Source organism: Rattus rattus, chromosome 1 (genome assembly GCF_011064425.1).
Source record: "Rattus rattus isolate New Zealand chromosome 1, Rrattus_CSIRO_v1, whole genome shotgun sequence".
Lineage (NCBI taxonomy): Eukaryota > Metazoa > Chordata > Mammalia > Rodentia > Muridae > Rattus > Rattus rattus.
Genome location: NC_046154.1, coordinates 266,408,990 through 266,434,064, shown reverse-complemented (window position 1 = coordinate 266,434,064; position 25,075 = coordinate 266,408,990). Strand labels below are relative to the sequence as shown.

Here is a 25,075-nt window from a genome sequence, read left to right as displayed (position 1 = left end):
GAGCCACCTTCCCAGCCCAGGGAAATGTGTTAACAAAAGAAACCAAGGTCGCCATTGGGAACTAGCACCCGGACCTGCTTCCTTTATCGCTTTCTACCAGACAAAATAAGGCTAGCTGGCTTTTGACAAAATAGTGGCTCTTTGTTTCCCTGCCCTTGGTACATTTGTTTTCCTAAAACAACCCCACCCTTAGGACAACTGCTTAAGTTTAGAAATGAAGTTACTTGAATAAGATATGGACCAGAGAAGACCGTTTGAGAATCATACATTCACTTCACTGGGGCTCAGTGCACGGTACCGCTATGCACTAGGCACAATTGACCAGAACAGGGGAGTGCACGCCAGAAGTCCCCGAAGAGCAGAACACAATAAGACAATGACTACATAGACACACAGTGCCAGGCAGTGCTAAGTATTGTGAGGCCAAAGGAGAGGGCGAGGCTTTTGAGGAGTAGGTGGGGGAGGGGACCCTCTCGGTGGAAATGACTATGGAATACAGACCGGGATGGAGGAAGCTAAGCCCTGAGAATTTCTGAGCTTCCTTTCTCAGCCCCCTAAAGTGTGATCTTCAAATAACTGAATATTCTACCTAGCTGAAACAAAAGGACACCAGCTGGGGGGTATTGCTCCCATCTGCCTAAGTTCACTGTTGACAACCGCAGGGCCTTGCAGACCAGAATGAAAGTCCGCTTCATTCACATTGAAAGCTAGTAGGAAGTTTCTAACTGTCCCCAAACTGCTCTCCTGGCAGGAACACAATAGAGGAGTTGATCTTACCTGTTGGGAATGTAGCAAACGGTATTTACAAGTAGTTACCTTGTAACACCACCACAGTGGCTACATTTAATACAGATAAGCCTCGCCACAGGATGTGGTGGGAGTATTTGTGCCTCTAAACATTCAGTGTGAAGCTAACTCTCCCCTAAGAGCCCTTGTTAAAAAGGGTCAGCCTGGCCGCGTGTAGTCTGTATCTAACTGGCCTGCCAGTTTGGAGGGTGATGTCAAAGTCTGTTGACTGGTTGCGCATTTGTTCTAAGGATGTCTTTAGCTGATGTGTTCTCTGAGAAGGTCAAACAGAACGAAGTAGGAAAAGGGGAAATTGTGACAGGTGTGGTGGTTTGCACTTGGGAGGCCCGGCTAGGGTACACAGCAAGTCTGAAGCCAGCCTAGACAGTATGGAAAACTGTGTCCAAAAATAAAATAGTAAAATTTGGCAAAAGCCACGAGCTAAAGAGCAGTCTGACTCAGATACAACTCTCACTGGTGAGTTTCACAGATCCACAGGGAAATGGGCCCATTAGATGTTTTCCCACAAACTCCCATGTCCTCGGGCCAGAGGGACCCCTGGTTCTCTGGGATTCTTCTGGAAAACTTGAATCCACTTGAATCGCAAAATAACGGTTTGTGATGTCTGGAGCAGTAGTGTTTCTAACCTACTCTAACAGAGCCAGGACCCTTTGGTCGCTATCACTTAAAAACAAACAAACAAAACAAAAAAACAAAAACTAGCAACTTAAAAAACCCAGCTTGTCCTCGCTGCCCCACAGTGCATCAGAGATGGCAGGGTTTAAGCCGCGCAGCTATTTATTTGAGGGATCTATTTATGGCAACCTACGTATTTTTAAATCAGTTACAATAGGCTATTGTTCTCTTATATAAATAAATATATGGTGAAAAATCGCTGTACGGCTTTAGAAGTAGAAACTGGTGGCATTCAAGGAGCGATTATGCGATAGCATTTTACGGAGGCCGGAGCACCTAGGTTTAGGCTTGTTCTTTACCCTTCTCTTGGAATCCCCTCACCCCTCAGCTGTTACCCCAACTAAAGCTTGTAGCTTAGAATGTGGATTCTCCTGATTCCTAATTCCTAATGATCATTACTAATTGTCGTTGCTTCCTGGGCTCGCTTTGAGGTCCAGTGTTTGCTTCTCTGAGCCCTTTCTGCCGACAGCTGAAGTCAAATTCCTCTCTGAGAGCCCCTATAAATAGCACAGAAACAAGATTAGCAGGAACGTGCGGCGGGGCGTTTTCTTGTGTTCCTAGGATGGGAGTTAAAAACTCTTCCTAGTTCCCTAAGTGCACCGTGTGCCTGACTGCTTTGCTTTTGCCCTCGTTTACTGATAAAAACAAATCTCCGGCTCTAAGCCGCAGGAATTGCTTTTAAATGCGAGAAAGTCTTAAGGGGGAGAATTCGTATGCTAATGAGCCTTTCCAAGTGAGAACTGGGTGAAACGCGCCATTTGCTGGCATTGTTATGGACAGCCTAGAGATGATTCGTGTATTGCTGTAGCCCTGTGGGGCTGGGGGTGTAAAGCCCAGCCTAGCTCCTCCCCAGCCCAGCGTGTGGGGCCGTGAGTTCGAGGCTCAGCACCGCCCCCTCGCACACTCGCCTGCGCCCGCGCGTGCACCTGCGGGCGGGGGAAGTTTACAGAAGCTTCCAGGGGCGTCTGCAGCGCGCTGGCCACAGTTCTGTGCCACCGGGGATGGAGTGCAGCGGGCGGCGGAGCTCCGGCGTCTGGGTAACTTTTCTAGGAATGCCATGCTCGGGCGGGCCCGGGTGGACACCTGCCAGAGGACGGTCAGCGTGACAGTTCCTGGAAAGCGAGCGGAGCGACCGCAACCGGCGGCCCGGAGCCGGAGCCGAGCTGGAGGTGGAGCACGGAGCGGAGGCGAACACAAACGGTCTGTGCGCCCCGGGGACCAGGTCCGGGTCGGGGTCTGGGTCGCCGGGTGGACAGGCGCGCAGTGCTTGCTGGATGCGGGCACGGGGCAGGGACTGTCGCCCGGTCGAAGGGACTGTCGCCCGGTGGAAGGGACCGGATCGCGGGGACAGGAGCGCGGGGTGGGCGCTGGCCTCCGCAGTGCTGCCGGGAGCGCGGGGCAGACTGGGACGAGGCGCCCCCTTGCGGCCGGAGAGGCCGCCGCCTCCCCGGCGCAGGGCCGAGGTTGCTTGCCCAAGGGTCTGGGTGGCCCAGCGGTGCTCACTGCCGCTGTGTCCCTGAAACCGGTGACATCCTTCCTCCTAGCCGGGTCTTTAAAGCTCGGGCTAAGCCGTGTGCAGATAAAGCGGGCGGTGTGTAGAGTTTCTTTCACAACTCGAGTCTTGTCGCATACTTTATGGAAGTGTTTTCTCGGGAAGCGCGGTCCGTGAGAGCTGTAAGTTTCACAAAGGGGATGTTGTTCTGGAGCCAACAGGTGACGGGGGGGGGGGGGTGAAACCCGAGTCTCTGTGTACATTGGAGTCAGGTCTGGCCGCCGTTTCCTTGGGCCGCTGCCGAAAATAGAAATTCGGGAAAGAAAAAAAAAAAAAAAAAAAAGAATCAGTAAGAGATTGACGGGAACACAGTTTTGAGAAAATGTGTCTCCCACTGGAAATTGATGGTGTTGGTAGACATGGCTTTGCGTGATTTGTCACAGGCCACAGTACGCAGGCTTAGATCTCCCCAGAAGTGTGTCTCTGGCAAAGCACCATGCCTTGTCATGGAATTTCCTCCTTTTGTTAAGCAGTCTGCCCCGGAATGTACTCGAGTGAAGTTAGGATGCTGTCGAAGAGTTCCACATTCCCTCTTGGAAAAACTGCATAGTATTTTGGCAACTGGTGGCCCATAACAGCTGGGGAAATGGGCGAGTTTGGGTGGAGGTTTACCTGGAAAATACCCAGTGGCAAATGTCCAAATGCCACCGATGGCTGGCGTGAAGTAGTGCTTTAAAAAGGGAAGTTAGTTTGCATTAGCAACCTTCCGATGGGTTGGTTACGCGTGGTCTTCCACTACAAATAACGCCGACTTGGGTTATGTTAGCAGTGCCTTTTGTCTCTGTGGGCAACAGGCACTGACTGTTCTTCGCATGTGTTTGAAAACATTAATCATCACGTTGTGTGTGTTCGCTGGGACCTTCAAATCTTGACTCCAACTTTTGCTCACTCTGGGTTCATTTTTAAAGTAAGGGTCTAAGCAAGGAGACGTGTATATTTTGAGGACAGAAGTATGCAGACTTGCATGCTACCACATTTGTCCTCGGTTACCCTTATTTGACCTGTGTGTTTAGCTTGAAAGAATAAGGAACGTGGGGTGACATCCTCAGTGCGCCAGGGTCTTGTTAACAAGCAGATTAACAAAGAGGTCTGTTCATGTCTGAGGCACAAAGGGTGGCACTTAGCAGCAGGGGACACCTAAGGAATTTCAGCCCAGTGATTTCACAGATCCATTATCTGTTCAGGTAATTAAAGAGTCCCATAAGGATTCTATACTATTAATAGCCATCTTCACACAGCAGCCAGCGTGGAGATCGATTGGGAAGGATTGACAATCAGTGATACGATCTTAGACTGCAAGGTCATGAAAACATCGACAGATGCTGGAAAGATTTAGGTGTGTGGGTACTTTGCCTGCAGGCACATGTATGTGTACCACAGGCATGCCCGATGGGTTCCCAGGAACTGGAGTTACAGACAGTTGTGACCTGCCACATGGGGTGCTGGGAATTGAACCTGGATCCTCTAGAGAAGAGCAGCCCATGCTCTCAGCTGCCGAGCCACCCCTCCAGCCCCCTGACAGTTGTTTGATATTTGCATACTGTGTTAAATTTGCATAACTTGATGGGGTTTGGTAGGTTGGTCCAAGAGAATGGTGACTACTAGAGACCACAGCAAAGCTCACACAGTTATAACCTTCTGAGGCTCCTCATTCCCTCCAGTCCTCCCTCTGCTTCTGAGTTGCCCTCCCACCGTTGAACTTTACAATCTCAACATGGGACTCATTTCCCCCTTTCCGGCTACTTTGGTTCGCTTTCCTTTCCTGTGCCAGTTTCCTTAGGAGCTAGGTGCCCTCCCAGACTTCATTCCCTTTCCTGGTCATGATTTTCAATACCACTCTTCTTGGACAGCCAGGATCACTCTGTGGCTCTTTTCTCCTTCCCTACTGCCCTGCCCATGGTGTCACGGGTAAAGTGTCCTGCCAGGCAGGTGCAGTTCTTGGCAGTCTGAGCAGTACCATTCTTGGGGAGAATCTGTTTTCTAGGGAGGCCACCTTCTGCACCACTGCTTCTGGAACTTTTGAATGTTGCCGACTTAGAAAAGGCTCTAGAACAGCTGTCCTCACCTGTGGGTCACAACCCCCACAGGGGTCTCAGGTCACACATCTTGCATATCAGATGTTGACATTGCAATTCATAACATCAGTAAAATCTCAGTTATGAAGTATCAACAAAAAATAATTTCATGGTATCAGGAACTGTATTAAAGAGTACAGTATTAGAAAGGCCGAGAAGCACTGCTGTAGAGGAACAAAGGCAAAAGGCTGAGTTAGTTAGACATCAGAACACGGCCCCCTTAGCTGTCCCAAGTGGAGTAGAAAGGAAAATGATGGCCAATGACCAGACTTAGCAGAGAAAAACAAGAGTAAAGCTGCCCTCTGGGTTGACTGACACCTTCAAGTCCTGAATGCCTTCAGTGACTCCCGCACTAACAGAGGGACACAGGTCCTCCCTGTAACACAGCTTGCACTTTCAAGCTTTGCCTGACTTACAGAATACTGGAAGCGACAGACTTTAAAGATTTCAAAGTTGGGGTTGGGGATTTAGCTCAGTGGTAGAGCGCTTGCCTAGGAAGCACAAGGCCCTGGGTTCGGTCCCCAGCTCTGAAAAAAAGAAAAAAAAAAAAAGATTTCAAAGTCATTGATCATGGACTAAAGGGTAAGGTCTCGTACTGGCAGACAACCATAATGGGAAGCAAAGCATGACCACACCCAGCCCAGGATGGTGGCACACGCCTCTGATCCCAACCCTCGGGATGCTGAGGCAGGTGGATCTGTGTGAGTTTGAGTGTGATCTACAGGGCGAATTTCAGGACAGCTGCAGCTATCTAGCGAGACCCTGTTTTGAAAATAACAGAAAAGAAACAAAAACCATGGCAACCAGGAGAAAAGCACCTGCAGGAAACTTGAAAGGCACTAACACATCAGAGGTCCAAAGACCGGACCCTGGACTACAGCTCCTACACCGGGATGACCCCAGTCTACCCTCGTTCCTGGTGAACAGCGGGTTTCTAGGTCACCCAGCTGGATTCTACCCGCTGTTTCTGGAATTCTGAAGCAGGAGAACTTTTTTCACTGTGCTCAAAATGAAAACAGCTCACCAGCTCAATCCCATGAATTTACCCACAGGCTGCTGAGAAAGAATAGAAAGAATCGAGGGACATACACAATAGAATTTGGATCCATTCCTATCTATCACATTGGCTACATTTACTTAACATCCAGGCTCCTAAGGGGTTGTCACTTACCTCCTTAGTTTTGTTTTGTTTTTCTTTTTCTTGTTAAATTTTATGCAATCTGGTGTTTTGCCTGCTTGTCTGCCTGTCTGTCTGTCCTTGTGTCTCCACCTGGTTCCCAAGGAAGACGGAAGAAAGCGTCTTGGGTCAGATGTCCTCTTGACGGTTATACGATGATGGGGAAGCCTCCTACAGCTGCAGGATGGTGTGGGGTGGGGGTGTCTTTTTTAAGTGGTGAAAGTAACCAGCTAGTTTTCAAGAGAGTGGGGTGAGAAAAAACAAAGGAGGGGCGGGGAGGTGTTACCATTTCCTGTGGCTTGGGCTGCTGGGATCACTCCCATGATAATCCCTGAAAAAGTACACCAACTCTGCCAAACTCCAGCTTGCTTCTCACCCACATGGTGAGAGCTTGGCTCTAAGGTTCCTCAATTTCATGCCTCTAGACAATTGGCCCTATGGCTCAGTATGTGTTGAGACACCTCCCAGGTCACCCTGCTTCAGACTGCATTTCAATAGTGTAATGCTAACGGTAGCAGGGACGGTGGTCACACCACCAGTAAATCCGGAGCTAACGTTCGGATGGAAGTGACTCTCTTGTTTTCCTACAATTGTGGTACCATTTGTGTTGTCGAAAAAGAAGCCTCCAGGGTACTTTGTTGAAAGGCCGGAATGCACCTGTGAGAGTTTGAGGTTTAAAATGAGGCCACTGCATCCAAGTGACTAGTTGGGGAGGATGGTGGCCATATCACATGGTCCACCTCCATCAGGGTAGGGACGCACCCCATATTCTCCTAGAGTACAGCTGTAAAAACGGATTCGGGTCCTTGGTTTAGGGGAACACACGTGGTCCGTCATAATTTCTTGAGCCTTTACTAGTTTTGAAAACAGAGTAACGTTTAATTTTTAGGTTCTTTTTTAATATTTATATTGTTATTTTCCTCCTACCCCACACCCCCAGCCAGGTTTGGTAACAAACAAATGCTCCCATTTCAAAATGCTGGTTAAACGGCATTGAAAGTACCAGTTCTCCGGGTGAGAGAGCCCATGAGTTACTAATTAAAGTCTTAATCTCTAGTCCTCTTCCTTGGACACACACGGAGGTGGGGGTAGGGGGAGGGGCGGATCTTTCGGGGCAAAAGGGAAAGACCCAAGCTGTCTTCTGACTTTCATTAACACGTCCCCTTTTATTGAGGGGGTGGAGGAATGCACCTCTGTTTAGCGTCTTTCCTAAGACGTGAATGGTCTGCACCTGTGTGCCGTGACTGGGTCAGAAGGTGATAGCCTCACCACAGTGCGCTCGGAAATGAGGCCGCCTCCCATTCTGTCGGTGGATGAAAGCCCGGTTTACCGGCGGAGGCGGTAACTCGCTGAGTCACTGTGTCTCCCGCAGGAATAGCTGCAGCCACGCGGCGGGTGCTTTAGAGCTCTAACCCTGTGTGAGCCGTTCTAAAGTTTGAAGTTTAAAATGTCCTCGGGTATTTCAGTAGCCATGTATTTATTTTAATAAGAGACCTCCCCGCCCCCACCCCGCCCCCAGCCCCCAACATTGTTTAGTGCTGCACTGAGAATTGCTGACACATCATTTTACCTCGGGCTGGGATTGGTTAGGATTTCAAGTCAGAGGGATTAGGCTTTAGCTCTTGAACAAGAGTCGTTTGCCATCCTTGAGCCCTCTCTGTAACGTGACTGCATTGTACCCATTCCATTTTTTAAAAAGGACTTAATTAATTTTTACTTTATGTGCGTTGGTGTTCTGCCTGCGTGTGTGTTTGAAGGTGCCAGATCCCTAGGATTGGAGCTCTAGACGGTTATGCTGCCATGTGGGTGCTGGGACTCGAACCCAGGTCTTCTAGAAGAGCAGCCAGAGCTCTTAACTGCTGAGCCATCTCTCCCACCCCCCAACACACAAACTTCTTTATACTAAACTGTATCAAGATCCCTATTTCTGAGACAGCTTTCCTATTCAGAGATTCTTTTTTACCTTCCCATCTTTATTAAACTGGGTATTTCTTATTTACATTTCAAATGTTATTCCCGTTCCCGGTTTCCATTCCAACATCCCCCTAGCCCCTACCCCTCCCATTCAATATGGGTGTTCCCCTCACCATCCTCCCCCCATTACCGCCCTCCCCGCCAAGAATCCCGTTCACTGGGGGTTCAGCCTTGGCAGGACCAAGGGCTTCCCCTTCCACTGGTGCTCTTACTAGGCTATTCATTGCTACCTATGCGGTTGGAGCCCAGGGTCAGTCCATGGATAGTCTTTGGGGAGTGGCTTAGTCCCTGGAAGCTCTCTATTCAGAGATTTAATGCCTCACTTTGACCAGTGGTGGGGCTGGTTCCACTTCGCACTCAACAAGCATTGCTAAACGTTGGTTATAATGAGATTAAACTCTCAAGTCACCAAGCTGTACCTGGGAGCGAACTCCGTACTCCTTGACTGTTTGTTGAGGGGATTCACTGCCTGCCTGCTTGCTCTTTCCAGTCTGTGGGTCATGTTTGATGTCAAGGATTAGAAGTTTAAACTGTGCCGTTTTCGCCAGGGCCACGAGCTCAGCTGTCTCTGCTGCCCTGATTGGAAAACTTGCTTAGGAAATGGGGGGAACTCAGCAAGGTCTCTGCGGCCTGGTGTTCCCAGCACTTCTAAATTCCTAACACCTCGAAGGATCTCCTCTGTAGGTAAATTAGTCAAGCAGAGCAGTTTCCTTGCCAGGTAAATCATAAGCAAGAAGCATGTTTTGTAGGCAACTGAGAACGCTAGCTTGGTGGCCCGTTTTCTTTGGTACTGAGCTGATGGAGGTGGCCACTTCCTAATTGTTTGAAGTTAGCAACTCCAGGCGTTTGGTCACTTTCTCTGAGCAGCCCATCGATGTGTAAACCCTACTAACTAGAAGCTCTTGGTAGAGGATTTTTTTTTTTTACATTTTATGTTTCCTTGTGTCACCCACAGCCACTGTCTTTGGATGTCCTGTGACTGAGAAGCCAGAGTTTTGAACCTCATTATTATGCCTTTGGAGATGGAGCCCAAAATGAGCAAACTGGCCTTCGGGTGCCAGAGAAGTTCCACATCAGACGATGATTCCGGGTGCGCCCTGGAAGAGTATGCGTGGGTCCCACCCGGCCTCAGGCCTGAGCAGGTAGGAAGCAAACTGCCTTCTTCGATTGGCTTTCCAGGGAAGTGTGGAACCTCTCTTCTCCCTGGCTGGCTTTGCTTTCTAAGGTCTGGTTTGGTTTCAGTAGAAGCTTCCTGTCTTCCTGGATCTGCTGCCCCAAGCAGTGCCCTGCTTCTGCCATCGTGATTAATGAGAACGCAGGACACCACAGGTGTTCCTGATGGGACTTTCACGAGTCAGTCTATGGGGAAGAGAAATGTTCCTGGTTAGGATATTTTGATGGTCAGGGGTGGGGGAGAGGTGTTGGTCCTTTGAAATGGGGTCTCACTGTGTCCTGGCTTGCCTCCAACTCAAAGAACTCAGAGGTCTGCCTTCCTCTGCCTCCCAAGGGCTGAAATTAAAGGTGTGCACCACCAGTACCTGTTCAAAGCTTCAGTAGAACCGAAGGAAATAAAAGGCCACCTCCAGGCCAGTGCTCCACAACGCTCCTTATGGAAGAGGGGTGCAGTGTGGCCAATAAACATGGCCTTTGATAAGTACAGTGGAGATTAGAGAAGCAACATTGTGCTGCTTCCTTTGTTTCCATCTGCGTGCCTTTTTTTATCTCCCAATGTCCTTATGGTGAGGTTATCAAAACCTGTTGGTCGATCCTGTACAGGCAAAGTTATCCTTCAAAATAGAAGATGCCACCCATTCCGTGCCTGACTTCGAGTTGCCATTCTTGGGAGGTGGAGAGGAATCCCTTTTGAGATAGCGTATCTTGGGCTGGAGAGATGGCTCAGTGGTTAAGAGCACTGACTGCTCTTCCTGAGTTCAAGTTCCAGCAACCACACGGTGGCTCACAAAGATCTGTAATGGGATCTGGTGCCCTCTTCTGGTGTGTCTACATTGTATTCATATATATAGTAAGTCAATCCTGAGAGAGAGACAGAGACAGAGACAGAGAGACACACCTTTATACATTCAAGATCCAGCGTGTAATTGACTGGTAACAGTAAGGTAACAGAAAAGCCTCTAGAACTGCAGGAAGGAAAGGTATGCTGGTGTAGCAGTCAGGGAAGTGGCATTTTGTGGAGAGGATCCCTTGTATCTTTGGATGGTGTGTGTTTGCAGACCTGCTGCTAGCAGACAAGTCCCAGATCCCTAATCTTTTTTTCTCTACTTGAATGCCTTTGGTTCCATCTCAGCAGTGCAGGGGATGGTCCTAAAAGACAACAAAGTAGCTAAGGTTAGCCCAGCATCTCCCTTCTCCTGCTTCCTTGGGGATGCTGTAAATACCACAGCCTTTCACACTGATACTGGAGAGAACCGTAGACTGCAGAGAAAAAAAAAAAAAAAAAAAAAACATTGAGTCTGTCTGTTTAGAGGCTGGGTGTTGGATCTTGTCACACAGCCTGTGTGGCCATTTACAGAATTCACCCCGGCGCTATCCCTTGATCCCCCAGCTGACCTCTGCAAGACTGGGGATGAGTAACCATAAATGTACACATTTGATGGCGCATAATTTACGGCGCCCTTAATTGTCACTACAAATTGCATTCCTGAGGAGCAGTTTAGCAGCTGGGTGCTAGAGGATGCTAGCAGATGCAGGTTTGCACGCTGCTGAGTTAGCTCAGCTGGTCCCCTCATTAACTGCAGGAGGCCCAAGCCCGGGAAGGAGGGAAGGGTAAAGACAGGCGGTTCAGCCCTTCCTTCTGTGCACCGAAGGCCTCATGGGCTGCTTCTGCTTCCCCAGATCCAGCTCTATTTCGCATGCTTGCCAGAGGAAAAGGTTCCTTACGTTAACAGCCCTGGAGAGAAACACCGGATTAAACAGCTTTTGTACCAGTTGCCACCACACGATAACGAGGTAAAGTAACAGGAGGGAAGCTAATTAGTAAAAGAGAAAATAAACAGTCAAGCATCAAGGGGCCTTTCCGAAATCCTAGCTCTTCATTGGCTAAACCTCTCCGAAAAATGCACCCTAAGAATACAGCTTTGCTTCTCTTTCTCTCCTTTTTCTTTTTTTCTTTTTCTTTTTTTTTTTTTTTTTAAGAGAGAGAAGAGCCACACAACGGAAGCTCACCACAAGTTGTCTCTGATAGAGTTTTCAGCTCCCCACCGATTATCAGGAGCCTTCCTTACCTTGTGCAGGATGGGGGCACCTCAGTGTGTTTCAGGATTAAAGACCTGTGAGTCGGTAGAATGTGAGAACAGCCAGTTTCAGCCTTCTGAGGAAGGTGGTGTCTGTCTGTCTTGCAATCAGTTCACACTTAGAAAATGTAAGCCACACCTGCTCTGTCAGATAGCATGCCCCTTTTCTAAAGATGGAGGTCCATTTTGTTTATTTATTTATTTTCTTTTCGGGACAGGGGTTAGATCTGGATCTATAGACCAGGCTGGCTTCGAACTTGTAAAGATCTACAGGTCTACAGGTCAGGAGTGCTGGGATGAAAAGCGTGTGTCACTATGCCCAGTCGTGCCATGTTATAACTGAGGGTTGGAATCAGGGCAGCTAGGCTTCCTGTTTGACTCCTTGAAAGTCTGGGACGGCCCTCCATGACACACTTCCGCTCTCTCCTGTGAAGGTGAGGTACTGCCAGTCTTTAAGCGAAGAGGAGAAGAAGGAATTGCAGGTGTTCAGTGCTCAGAGGAAGAAGGAAGCTCTCGGAAGAGGAACCATTAAACTCTTGTCCAGAGCAGTGATGCACGCAGTGTGTGAGCAGGTAGGCCCCTTCTAGATGGGCAAAAGGTTGGTGGAAGTAGTGGAGGGTGATGGCTGGTGTGGATGTACACCCTACAGACTTCTTACTCACTGTCTGCTGTGTGACCACAGGAGCCAGTCTCTTTGAATGAAACTGTGTCTTGTGTGTGTGTGTGTTGCAGTGGGGGGCAGCTTTAATTTCTGTCTACTCCTCCTGGTGATTAAATGGCTATCCAACCTTGGATCTACCTTACTTGATCACTCTTCCTAGCTCTGTCCAGTATGTCTGAGCCAATCCCTATTATTCATGGAGGCTTTCCTATGGGATGCGTTTCCTACTGAGAACCTTTAGTAAGGGGTCAAAATGTCTACGTTTTATCGCTGTGTTTTAACTACCCTGTCCTAACAAACCTGTGGGTTATTTTCAAGTGGGAAAGGCTGAAAGTCTGGTCATTTAGGTGAAGGGCCATTTTAACTTCAAGTCTTTGTTTCTAGTGTGGGTTGCAGATGAACGGAGGGGAGGTCGCAGTGTTTGCCTCCCGTGCGGGTCCTGGAGTGTGCTGGCATCCATCCTGCTTTGTCTGCTTCACGTGTAATGAACTACTGGTCGACCTCATCTATTTCTATCAGGATGGAAAAATCCACTGTGGCAGGCACCACGCCGAACTGCTCAAACCTCGGTGCTCAGCCTGTGACGAGGTAAAAAAAAAAAAAAAAAAAAAAAAAAGCTCATCCCTTAATGATGGAAAAATAAGCCAATGGCCAATATTCCACTGTTCCCAACTAAGCAAAATATGTGGCTCTCCTGCTTTTGTTCTGTATGGATATTTTTAAGATAAAGCCGCCCATCCTCACTGGAATTCTATGTAGCTAATACATAGAGGGCAGCGGGGTGCTTTTGCTTGCCCGTGATACTGTCTCTGAAATTCAGGGAAGAGAAAAACACCACACAGTAATGTGCAGGATGTGATCTTTTGTTTCTCAAACACAGGAAGGAAAGAACTCGGTGTAGTAGACATGTTGCACACAGTCAGCAAAGATACAGAAGGACTGGGTCAGTAGAGGGATAGCAGAAGACGGATGACTGTGTCAAAGGCATTTCTTCCTCTTACATTATTGTTATTTATAAGGTTTTTGGTACTTTTGAAATGGTCCCGTGAGGCTAGGCAGGTCTCAAACTTAAATTCCTTATCCTCCTACCTCCACCTTCCTAGAGTTGGGATAATAGAAACATACAGTGATGTCTACCGAACTTCTTATTTTAAAGTAACTAAGTTATGGATAAGTTGACAAGATACTGTAGAGAGCCCCTTAAACACCTTTCTTCCTGGGGCTGGCATCTTCTGTCACCTTGGGGTGGATAGAAAGATCAAGAGCCACCATTCGTGTAAGAGCAGCGCTTATATCAATGGACTCTATTTAGATTTCCACGTTTGGAGGCATCAGAGAGTTAATTTTTGTCATAGTGCTGAGGGAATATGATACGAGGGTTAGAGATGAAGTAAGGCGTAAAATTGAGTTTAGAAATTAAGAATATATGAGCCTTAAAAAAAAGGCAGGAGCCTCCTGTAGCCCAAGTTGGAGGCAGGAGCCCTCTGTAGCCCAGGTTGGCTTCAGACTCTTGTAGGGAGTGACCTTGACCCTCTAACCCTCCTGCTTTAACTTCCCAGTTCATCATCTGGGTCCTTCTGGTATCCCAAGATGCAGTCCAGGGTTCCTTGCCGTCTCTTCTTCGTCTTCTTCAGCCTGAGACAGAAAGCTTATCACTCATGCATGTACTCCTTCAATGCAGTAGAGCAATTTTAAAGTCCTTAGTGTGCAGGTTGACCCGTGGTGTCAGATTACTGCACAGTTGCTCACACACTCACAGCACCACTGTAGCTCTGTGCTCAGCCCACAGACACTTTACTTCAGTTAAAAGAGACCAAAAGTTACCTGACCGTCAACGTGTGGGTGGCCAGACGGTACTGCCAAAATCTTCCCCAGAAACAAAAGTATGACAAATGAATTCTTCCTCCATGAAGAAATGGTTCTTTCATGTTTCAGCAAACATTTATCTAGCTTACCTTTGCAACACTGGCAGTTTATATTCTTGTAGACTAATCTCTGTCAGTGAAATGAAAATCGAATGAAGCCCATACCAATCTGTAGCTGTCTATGAAAGACAAACATAGACATTGTATAGCAGAGGTAACTGTTTCTTTCTTAGATGTATGATGAACACTAAGAGTGAAACAATATAACTAAGTCAGTGGGTCAGGCCATTTATATTCTCGCCAGATGGTGGTGGTGCACACTTTCAATCCCAGCACTCAGGAGGCAGAGGCAGGTGGATCTCAGAATTCCAGGACAGCCTGGTCTACAAAGGGATTTCTGGACAGCCAGGGCTAAAGGGAAGCGCTGTCTTGAAAAACCAAATAAAGCAATACAATCTTCAGACCAGCACAAACCAAACAGGTAGGAAAGTATCACTCTTTAGAAGCCACCAATCTGCTAAGGCTTGACAAGGGAAGGGAAGTTGGGCCGAGATGTGTGTGCCTTGTCCAACTACTAGGACACACACATACCATGCAGGGTGGAGCTTTGTCATTGAGGTGGTTCGCACTGATCCTCCATTCTGCGCTCCTGTGTTTCTTTTCAAAGATCATTTTTGCGGACGAGTGCACAGAGGCCGAGGGCCGCCACTGGCACATGAAGCATTTCTGCTGCCTCGAATGCGAAACGGTCCTGGGAGGGCAGAGATATATCATGAAGGATGGCCGCCCCTTCTGCTGCGGCTGCTTTGAGTCTCTCTACGCGGAGTACTGCGAAACCTGTGGGGAGCATATTGGTAAGTTGCCTCTGCCCTGTCACACGGCCGTGGCCATCAGTGATTACCCATAGCCTCGCTTCCTTAATGTTTATGAAAAGTGTCTACACATATTGGAATACATGGGCCCTTCAGTGATTGTCAGATGACTACTGGATTCTGATTATCACAGAGTCAGTGAATGGGGGCTGTGATCTGAGGAAGTTCCCATGAACCTTTGAGGCAGGTTCTTTTTGTTTTGTTTTGTTATTGGGTTTTTTTGTTTTTTTGGTTGGTTTTTTTTTTTTTTTTTTTTTTTTTTTTTTTTGATGTTGGGGATGAAATCCAGAGCATATATTAGAAAGACACTGGTCACGCCATTTTTGCCAGTCTGTTAACATATCTGTTTCCTGTGTGCTTGGAACATTTCACTGAAAATAATGCTGGCAGCAGGTCCATGCTGAGCTCTTAGCCAACAGCAGGCTGCTCATGGTTAGAACTTAGGTAATGTTTGGATGTGCACGTATGTAGGAGTGCTAGACAATGCTTCAAGATTAGGCCCAGGCTGGAGAGACAGCTCAGTGGTTAAGAACACTGACTGCTCTTCCAGAGGTCCTGAGTTCAAATCCCAGCAGCCACATGGTGACTCACAACCATCTGTAATGGGATCTGATGCCCTCTTCTGGTGTGTCTGAAGACAGTGACAGTGTACTCATATAGATAAAATAATAATAATAAAAAAAACATTATGCCCCAAGCCATCTTCAGTAGCAAAAGTATCAACAAAAAAGGCACAGGAATACAAAAGCCACAGCGCTGAACACATTAAGTACGGGACACCTGATTACGCTGAGTGTGGTAAAATCTAAGGGTGCCTCAGTGAGGGACATGTTGGTCGATTTAAGTCTCCTCTGCTCTGTATCGATGGCTGTGTTATGGCTACCAATATGGATATTAGAGATAATTTTTTAAATAGAAATTGAAAAACACTATAAGGAAATAAGGGAGGTTAACTGAGCCTATGTAACCCACACCTGGCCGGGGCAGCACAGAACCAGATGTGTGGTGCACACCTGCAGCCCGGTGCTCACAGCCAACTTGGGTTCATGGCTGGCTTGGACCACACAGCGAGACCTCGCCTTAAAACAAAGCCTGGAACATTTCCATCACCCACAGTCCCCTCCTGGCCACACCTTTGCACAGCCCCTAACTGTTTTCCTGCCCTTTTAAAAACAGGTGTGGACCATGCCCAGATGACCTATGACGGACAACATTGGCATGCCACCGAGGCCTGCTTTTCCTGTGCTCAGTGTAAGGCCTCTCTGCTGGGCTGCCCCTTCCTCCCGAAACAAGGTCAGATCTACTGCTCCAAGACCTGCAGCCTTGGGGAAGACATCCACGCCTCCGATTCCTCTGACTCTGCCTTCCAGTCGGCCCGATCGAGAGACTCCCGTAGAAGTGTGAGGATGGGCAGAAGCAGCCGCTCTGCTGACCAGTGCAGGCAGTCTCTCCTCTTGTCTCCCGCTCTGAACTACAAGTTCCCAGGTCTTTCTGGCAGTGCTGACGACACCCTCTCTCGGAAGCTGGACGACGTGAGCCTCTCTGGGCAGGGGGCGGGCTTTGCTCATGAGGAATTCTGGAAAGCCAGAGTGGATCAGGAAGCCTCCGAAGACCCTGAAGAATGGGCTGAGCACGAAGATTATATGACACAGCTCCTCCTCAAGTTCGGTGATAAAAACCTCTTCCAGCAGCAGCCCAGCGAGGTGGACTTGAGAGCCAGTGAGCACTGGATACCCGACAACATGGTTACGAATAAGCCGGAGGCAAAGCCGAATCACCAGAGCCTTGCGAGTAAAAAGTATCAGTCGGATATGTACTGGGCCCAGTCCCAAGACGGGCTGGGTGACTCTGCCTATGGCAGCCACCCAGGCCCCGCCAGCAGCCGAAGGCTGCAAGAGCTAGATCTGGACCACGGTGCTGCGGGGTATAACCATGACCAAACCCAGTGGTATGAAGACTCCCTGGAGTGCCTATCTGACTTGAAACCAGAGCAGAGTGTCCGGGATTCTATGGATTCTCTGGCGTTGTCCAACATCACAGGTAGGCCATGCAAGGGTTGTGGGGTGTTAAAGAGGCTGATACGCCAGTTACAACTGAGTGCCAGTAGGGGGCATATTATTATTATTTAAAACTTTGGGCTAATGAAGGTGTTTCCTTTGCATGCCATGAGATAGTAAAACAGACGTGTCTTGTAGCTGAATACATATGTGTAACGTTCTGAACAAAGCCTGAAGACCAATATGGGTAAGGGAGTCTGTGTCTGTATTATTGGTTAGATAGTCCATACTTAAGTTATACCAGATGTATCTTAAGATACTAAGAGTAGCCCAAGTGTGTTATAAGATTTTTGACTCTTAAAAATAAAAATTTCTGGATTGCCCTGTGGCAGAACATGGCCAAATTATTATTGTTGTTGTAGTAATAATAATAATAATAATACCACCCAAGGTTTTTTCCCCACATTGTAACTTGTACCTTAAGCCAGGCAGTGGTGGTGCAGGCCTTTTAATCACAGCCTTTGGGAGGCAGAGGCAGGTGGAACTCTGAGTTTGAGCCCAGCCTGCTCTGCAGAATGAGTTCCAGGACAGCCAGGGCTACACAGAGAAACCCTGTCTTAAAAAAAACCAGACAGACAGACAGACAGACAGAAGTAGTGCCAGCCTGTTATATTAGTATAATATAGCCAGGAGAAGGCCACATGCTGCCTGCTGCCGCAGAGTGGTTTGTCCAGAAGGAAGAGACACTGCTCCATTCTAGCTCCCAGCCCATCAGACTTAAGGGGAGTCTAGGAAGCATGGTGGGTGAGACTGCCTGTGCGGCCCCAGAGAATTGGATGGAAGTGTGAAAGGCAGGGGCGGGCTGGAGGTGAAGCTTGGACGCACAGCGGGCACGTTGTGTGTACAAGGCCCTTCATTTAACCCCCAGTGCTGAAAACTAAAACCTAAGAAGGTGAGAAGCTGACAGTCCCTGGGAATTATGGGCTGAGAAGCAGGGAGTTACACAGCCTTCCCAGCCCGCCTCTCTCCTGGCTCCATACATACTGGGTAACAGAGTTCCTGGATTTGGGTATGGAGCTAGGCAATCTGGGAGTAGTGTGAGGACTGAAGGAGAAGAACTAACAAGATGATTCAGGCCTGGCGCTGGCGAGCCTTCTGCTCTCAAGGGCTTCATTGTACTCTTTTGGCCAGGACATCTAGTTTCTGTTCAAGCCACTGGGAGAAGCAGCCGCAGACAGCATCTGGGCAGATGTGTACAGCTGGGTTCATAGCTCGTGACTACATAGAGCAGGCTGCTGGCCCCAGTCTGAGATGAGGAAGACCACCCACACTGAAGGGGTTGACCCGTGCTGCAGATGAGAACGCTGGGCTCTCTTAGCTTCTGTTGTGACTAGGCGTTCATTTCTGCTGCTCCACGCAACAATGTTTTGGTTGGCCTAGTAGCAGTAACAAGGTTTCTATTGTAACTTTTCCTTGAAATGTTCTCCTGGGTCACATTTAACAGCTTTGAGAATGTTAGGACAGGTGAAAATCACATTGTCTTTTGGGTCCTGTTGCAGGGGCATCCGTGGACGGAGAAAGCAAGCCAAGGCCATCATTATACTCTCTCCAAAACTTCGAGGAGATAGAGACAGAAGATTGTGAGAAAATGAGCAATATGGGAACTCTGAATTCTTCCATGCTGCACAGGAGCGCAGAGTCCTTAAAAAGTCTGAATTCAGAACTGTGCCCAGAAAAAATTATACCTGAGGAAAAACCAGTGCACCTGCCGGTGCTCAGAAGATCCAAGTCTCAGTCCCGACCACAGCAGGTCAAGTTTTCAGATGACGTCATCGACAACGGAAGCTACGACATCGAAATCCGGCAGCCTCCAATGAGCGAAAGGACTCGGAGACGGGTGTATCACTTTGAAGAGAGGGGATCCAGGCCTCACCACCATCGCCACCGGAGAAGCAGAAAGTCGCGGTCCGACAACGCCCTGAACCTGGTCACAGAAAGGAAGTACTCCGCCAAGGACAGACTTCGGCTGTACACCCCCGATAACTATGAGAAATTCATACAGAGTAAGGGCGCCCGGGAGCTCCAAGCATACATGCAGAATGCCAACCTCTACGGCCGGTATGCCCACGCCACATCGGATTATGCCCTGCAGAACCCAGGAATGAACAGGTTCCTGGGGCTCTACGATGACTCCTGGTGTTCGTCCTCCACTTCCTCCTCCGACTCGGAAGAAGAAGGCTATTTTCTTGGACAGCCAATCCCTCAGCCGCGGCCACAAAGATTCACCTACTATACGGATGACCTTTCTAGTCCGGCTTCTGCACTGCCCACCCCACAGTTTAATCAGAGGACAACTAAATCCAAGAAGAAAAAGGGACACAGGGGCAAAAACTGTATCATTTCTTAACCAAGTAGACAGGGAGATTGTCTAAAACTTAGTCATTTAGCCTGGACTTTGACCTTGTATTCGTCATAGGAAAGTCGCTAAAATAGTGTAAAGTGCTTTCTCGGCCTATATAAATGAGAGTCCCACTGTGTTTACAGCCAGGTTAACACACAAAAGGGGTGGTTTCTCCAGTCTCGTGCCCCCGTGGCAGGTCAATTACAGTCTCCAGTCCACAAGAGAATACTCCAGAAACTGCCGGCAGGCGATTGGACAGAGCGCGTGCTAGAAGATGGATAGCCACCTTTGTAAGCAATAGTGCTTGTCGTTAATTCAGTCAGGTTGGCTCAGGTCCTGACTGGTGTCTTGTGAGGCATGCACGTGTCACCATGACGACCTAGCTAACACTGTGTGCTCCATTGTGTAAGGCGAACTCGTTCTCCTTCAGCCCTTATTAGCCAGGTAAACATATTGTATCCCTCCCAGCTACAGACAGAAAGGACTTGCTATTTATATGTAGTATTTCATAGACCTAAGTGTATTCCTAATTTAACGGTGCAAATATTGATGTATATACTGTACAGCTCAGATTTTAAAGCTGATATTTTTATATCCCTGAACTGCAAGGTGTTTGTTACACTGCCGTGCTCGATTTGCTAGGAAACCAGAAACAGCATCCATGGATGAGATGACTGCTTGTATTTTAGTCAGGGCTTAGAAGTTTAGACAGTCGATTTATATTGCTTAGTGATGGAAAGTTGGTTTTTTTTCTCCTTCCTTCAATATTAAAAAAGGCTCTGTATGCATGGTGGGGCTATGTACATACTCGGTACTGAGCCCTGTTAATCTCACAAGTGTTATTTATGGGTCAAGCTTTGTAAACTGTACAAATGTAAAAAACAAACCCCACACATACCTCTGGAGTATATGGTAAAACCGAGGAGAAGCTATGGGGCGACCTTCCCCGGGCAGGGGGGAGCGGTCTCAGCAGGTGGTGACGTCCACACAAGGGGCTTTCTGTGGCAGTCTGTGTAGACTTACTATGTACAGAGAGGTTATTTCTTCTGCCCCTTTTCCTTCCAACTTGTTGTTGGCCTTTAAAAGCAATTTTGAAAACTGGGTTTCCAGTTGCGGTTTTCTTTTGAGATTTTTCAGGAAGAATGAGCCGGAGTACTCCCGAGTTCACGAGACTCTGGTTGAATGGAGAGCCATGTCAGATTTGAACTAACGAGCGGGTAGTTTGGTCTGTGCTGTCCTTGCATTTACATCTCGGTCCTAACTAAAGGTCCTGGTGTCATCCTGGGCCTTTCAGGGAGGTGTTTAATAAAGGCTTAATAAATGATAAACTACCTTTCCGAGTCTGACTCTTCCACTCTGCTCTGGTGCTCAGGCATGGTTAAGTCCGAAGTCCTCCTGAAAGATCTCTGTTGAACCCCAGGCTTGAGGAACAGAAACTTTATCAAACGCAAAGAAAAGCTGTCTGGCCTCAAAAGGGCCAGGCGTGAATCCAGCAGGTACCTATGGACAAGGACCTCCCAGCATCCGTCCCTAGAGGGCAAGGCCAGAAAGAGACCCTGTAGGAAGGCTGCAATGGGGAGAGGGCCTTTTGCTTTGCAGCTGCACTGGTATTTCCAGGGTCCTGTACACTTCAAGAACGGGTCACTATGAGAATGAACAGTCCTCAAGGCAAGAATCCTCCCCACAGAATCACACAAACACTATAAAGTTCTTCCCGTTCCTCATCCCTGTAAGCGAACAGTATTTATCCAGTACCACTGAACCCTCCAGATGTTCTAAACACAGAGTGTCTCTTGGGGAATTCTTGAGGACGGGTGGAACTCAGTGGCAGTTGTGTGCTCAGTGCATACAAGGTCCTGAGATCCATTTCTAACAGAGAGGTGGTGAACTCTACCCCGTGACTTGTTCTTCACCCCCTATGACTACAATCGGATGTTTCACCTCACAGCGTAATAGCTGTTCTGCTTGGGGGTGCTCCATTATTCAAAGAGGCCTTTGGTGGTTTCCTCATACACATATGACAGTGGCACATGTGACAACATGCCGAGCAGCAAAGTCACTGGGGGAAAAAGTTACACGTTGTTCGCTGATGGACGCCACCTGTTTTCCCCCAGGAGCTTCTCATGGGTCACACGAGGAGAATGTACGAGGGCAGTCTTCTCAGTGTTGAAGAACGTGACCCCTACAGGGAGTGGTTGGTGTTCTTTCAGCAATGACTGCAGCGAAACAGTCTTACTCAGGCCTAAGTGCATGTGCCCGCTGTACACTCTACAAGTGCAGTCTCAAAAGATGATTCTGCCAGTCATCTGGCGACCATCACGCATTTTGTTTCCTTACATAATTACATAGATTGCCAAGATGTACGGTAGATACTTCTGTTTCCTTATCTGTGGACAGTGCTAATGTAACTTTGGGATTTTAAATCTACTCACCAGAGAAATCTACAGGAGAAGAAAGGGAGTTAGTTGGAGATAATCTTAAATCAGTGTTTTTATTCCTGCACAAAACATCATGACTGTAAGAAGCAAGTTGGGGAGGAAAGGGTTTATTCAGCTTACACTTCCACATTGCTGCTCATCACCAAAGGAAGTCAGGACTGGAGCTCAAGCAGGTCAGGAAGCAGGAGCTGATGCAGAGGCCATGGAGGGATGTTTCTTACTGGCTTGCTTCCCCTGGCTTGCTCAGCTTGCTCTCTTATAGAACCCAAGACCACCAGCCCAGGGACAGCACCACCCACAATGAACTGGGCCCTCTGCCCTTGATCTCTAGTTGAGAAAATGCCTCACAACTGGGTCTCATGGAGGCATTTCCTCATGGGAGGCTCCTTTTTCTGTGATAATTTCAACTTGTGTCAAGTTAACATATAAAACCGGCCAGTACACAGTCCTATAACGAAAGCACTAAACTTGCAGAAAACACCTGACTAGACCTGGTTAGAAAGTATAAAGCATGCTGCCAAGTCACTGAATTCCAAAGTTTGACCCTAGACAAATACCACTCAGGAGTGCATGCCTCTGACCATACAGTGGAGGGACAGATGCTGAGGACTGTATGGTCTTCCCTGGAGTCCTTAGAGGGCTCACTGACAAGAGCTGTGTCTATCTGCTGTCCCTAGTCCGCGGTCTAATTCTTCACGGAAAGTCAGAAGTAGCAGAAGTAAAATGAGATGTCACCTGCTGTCCCTCCTAGGAGACGGGGAGCACGTGACAAGAGCTGGAATGTGTACCCAGGACTGCTTGTTACAGCTCCACTGTGTTATCAGCTCCAAAGTATGACGAGAGAGGCTAGGAGTTGGCCTCTGTTCTGAAAACAACTGTCCAGCCACATGTGTCTGCTGCCAGCCAATTCCCGTCTCCAGCCCTTAAGTCAGGAGCCTTAATCAAGTTAGAGCTTCCTAAGGAAGGCCCAACACTAACACTGTTCATAGAAACATTTGCAGATGGGAAAAAAAATTATCAGGAGTCTTCAAATCAGAATAAAAGTACAAAAAATACACATATAGACACACAAAACCAAAAGCACAAAAACTGGAAAATAACATAATAATAATAAAATAACATAAAAAAAAATACAAAACAAGAAAAGACACTGAAGAAACTATACATTTTCCCTTTACAAGTAGACGTCAATTGGAAATCGCTTCTTTGTTAGGGAACCCGCATCCCCTAAGTACTGAGACCGCACTTGAACTTGTGCAGACCCCCGTGCACGCTGTCAGAGTTCCTATGTGCGTCAGTCCTGCTGTGTTTGGAAGGGACTGTGTCCCTGGTGCTATCCATCTCCACCGGCTTTTACAGCCTGTCACCTCTTCCACAGAGCTCACTAAGCCCTAAGTGGCCCTGAGTGCCATGAAGACATCCTGTATAGGACTCTCGGCTCTAGAACCTCTCACTCTCTGTGCGTTGTCCAGGGTCTCTGTGTTGTTTCCCCTCCTGCAAGAGGAAGCTTCTCTGATATGGACGGGAAGGGTACAGCAGAATATTGTCAGGAGCCATTGCGGTTTCTTTAGCAGAAGGGGAAGCAGTGCTTGGTTTTCCCTGAGGCACAGAGAACTGTCGGGTATGGGTTCCATTTCATGGGGCAGGCGTTGAATCTACTCAGAGTGGTTGGTTGGTTCCACCTCTGCGGCCTGTATACCAGCTTAGCGCACAGACAGGCAGGTCAACAGTTTAGCTCACAGCTAGGTCGTGACTGCCTTTCTCTTCTGGTAGAGCACAGAATACCATCCAGCATCATGAACACTAGGCAATAGGGATGAAGGCTCCAGTGAGGCACCAGCTTGATCTCTCTGAGTTCTATGGGATACGTAAGCTCTGCCTTCAGGAATAGGGTCTTAGCATAGACTGTGGAGAGCAACCAATACACTGAGGGATAACCCTAGGTGTAACCATTCTTGGCACTGGTGGCGAAAGATGTTTAGTTGGGGTACTGTCTCCCCACTATTCTTAGGTTTCTTTCATATATATATACTTAAATACATATACATATGTGTGTGTGTGTATATGTACATATATATACCCTAGGAAGCTTCTACAGTAATAGGCCCTTGGTGTTGGCTGTCCCTCCTATATTCCTCCCCATCTCCCTGTTTAATCCTCCCACTCTCATCTTAATCCTGTCCCTCCAAAGCTATTACTCTATTTCTCCTTTCTTTTTTTCTTTTTCTTCTTTTTAAAAAAGATTTTATGTGTATGAGTACACTGTAGCTGTCTTCAGACACACCAGAAGAGGGCATCAGATCCCATCACAGATGGTTATGAGCCACCATGTGGTTGCTGGGAATTGAACTCAGGACCTTGGGAAAAGCGGTCAGTGCTCTTAACTACTGAGCCATCTCTCCAGCCCCTATTTCTCCTTTCTTGGGATAGTCTTCCTTGCCCCCTAGTTCCTTATTCTACACCCGATTATCTGTAGTTATATAAACTGTGACATGTCTACCAAAGGCTTAAAAGCTAATATCCATATATGAAAAAATACAAAATATTTATCTTTTGGTGGTACACCAGGCTTTTTTTTCCCCCTAGATCCATTCATTTACTTGAGAATTTTATGATTTTCTTAATGGCTGAATAATATTCCACTGTGTAAATATATCAACAATTCTCTATTCATTCATCCAGTGGTGACATCGAGGCTGTTTCCAATCCCTGGCTATTGTGAGTAGAGCAACAATGACCATGGTTAAGTATCACTGTGGTAGGACGAAGCATTCTTTGGGTATATGCATTCTGAGGTGCAACTTTTCTTCCCTTCCCGAGGAACCACCACACTGATTTTCAGTGTCTGCATACGTTTGCAGTCCCTCCCTCATGCAGTGATGAGCGTTCACCCTTCCCCATGTCTTCACCAGCATCAATCGTCATTGTTTTACCTTGGCCCCCTGACTGCTGTGAGCTGAAATCTGTCACCATGAGTTGTAGCTCCCTGACAACTAAGGAGGTGACACTTTCCTTTGAGGGTTTCTCAGCCATTGGTTGTTTCATCTTTGAGAACTCCGTTTGGGTTGGTGCTTCATTTTTAAATTGGGTCGTTTGTTTTCTTGATGTCCAGCATTTTTTGAGTTCTTTGTATATTGGAGATGTTGGCCCTCCATCCGAGGTGTAACTGGTAAATATCTTTTCCCGTTCTGAAGCCTGGCACTTTGGCTGAATGATAGTGCCCTTTGCTCAATAAAAGCTTTTCGGTTTCACGAGCAATTTATTAAGAGACTTCTCTTACGAGTCACTATGCATTCAGGGTGGTGGTGTTCTACGACGAACTTTAGAATG

General features: G+C 47.7%; 1 protein-coding gene across 2 annotated transcripts in view; it reads left to right on the top strand.

Annotated features, from left to right (window-relative positions):
- Prickle1 (prickle planar cell polarity protein 1) overlaps nt 1-20,638 on the top strand; it is a 93,766-nt gene extending 73,128 nt beyond the window's left edge. The window contains exons 1-8 of one of the 2 annotated variants that reach the window (XM_032885396.1): nt 1,516-2,682; nt 9,216-9,402; nt 11,114-11,227; nt 11,946-12,083; nt 12,557-12,760; nt 14,705-14,891; nt 16,086-16,949; nt 18,466-20,638. In XM_032885396.1, the coding sequence (XP_032741287.1) occupies nt 9,271-9,402; nt 11,114-11,227; nt 11,946-12,083; nt 12,557-12,760; nt 14,705-14,891; nt 16,086-16,949; nt 18,466-19,313 (2,487 nt within the window). In that variant the 5' untranslated portion in view covers nt 1,516-2,682; nt 9,216-9,270 and the 3' untranslated portion in view covers nt 19,314-20,638. Of the gene's footprint in view, nt 1-1,515; nt 2,683-9,215; nt 9,403-11,113; nt 11,228-11,945; nt 12,084-12,556; nt 12,761-14,704; nt 14,892-16,085; nt 16,950-18,465 lie in introns of those variants that run through there. The other variant, XM_032885405.1, reaches the window with a different exon arrangement.
- Nucleotides 20,639-25,075: the final 4,437 nt, after the last annotated feature.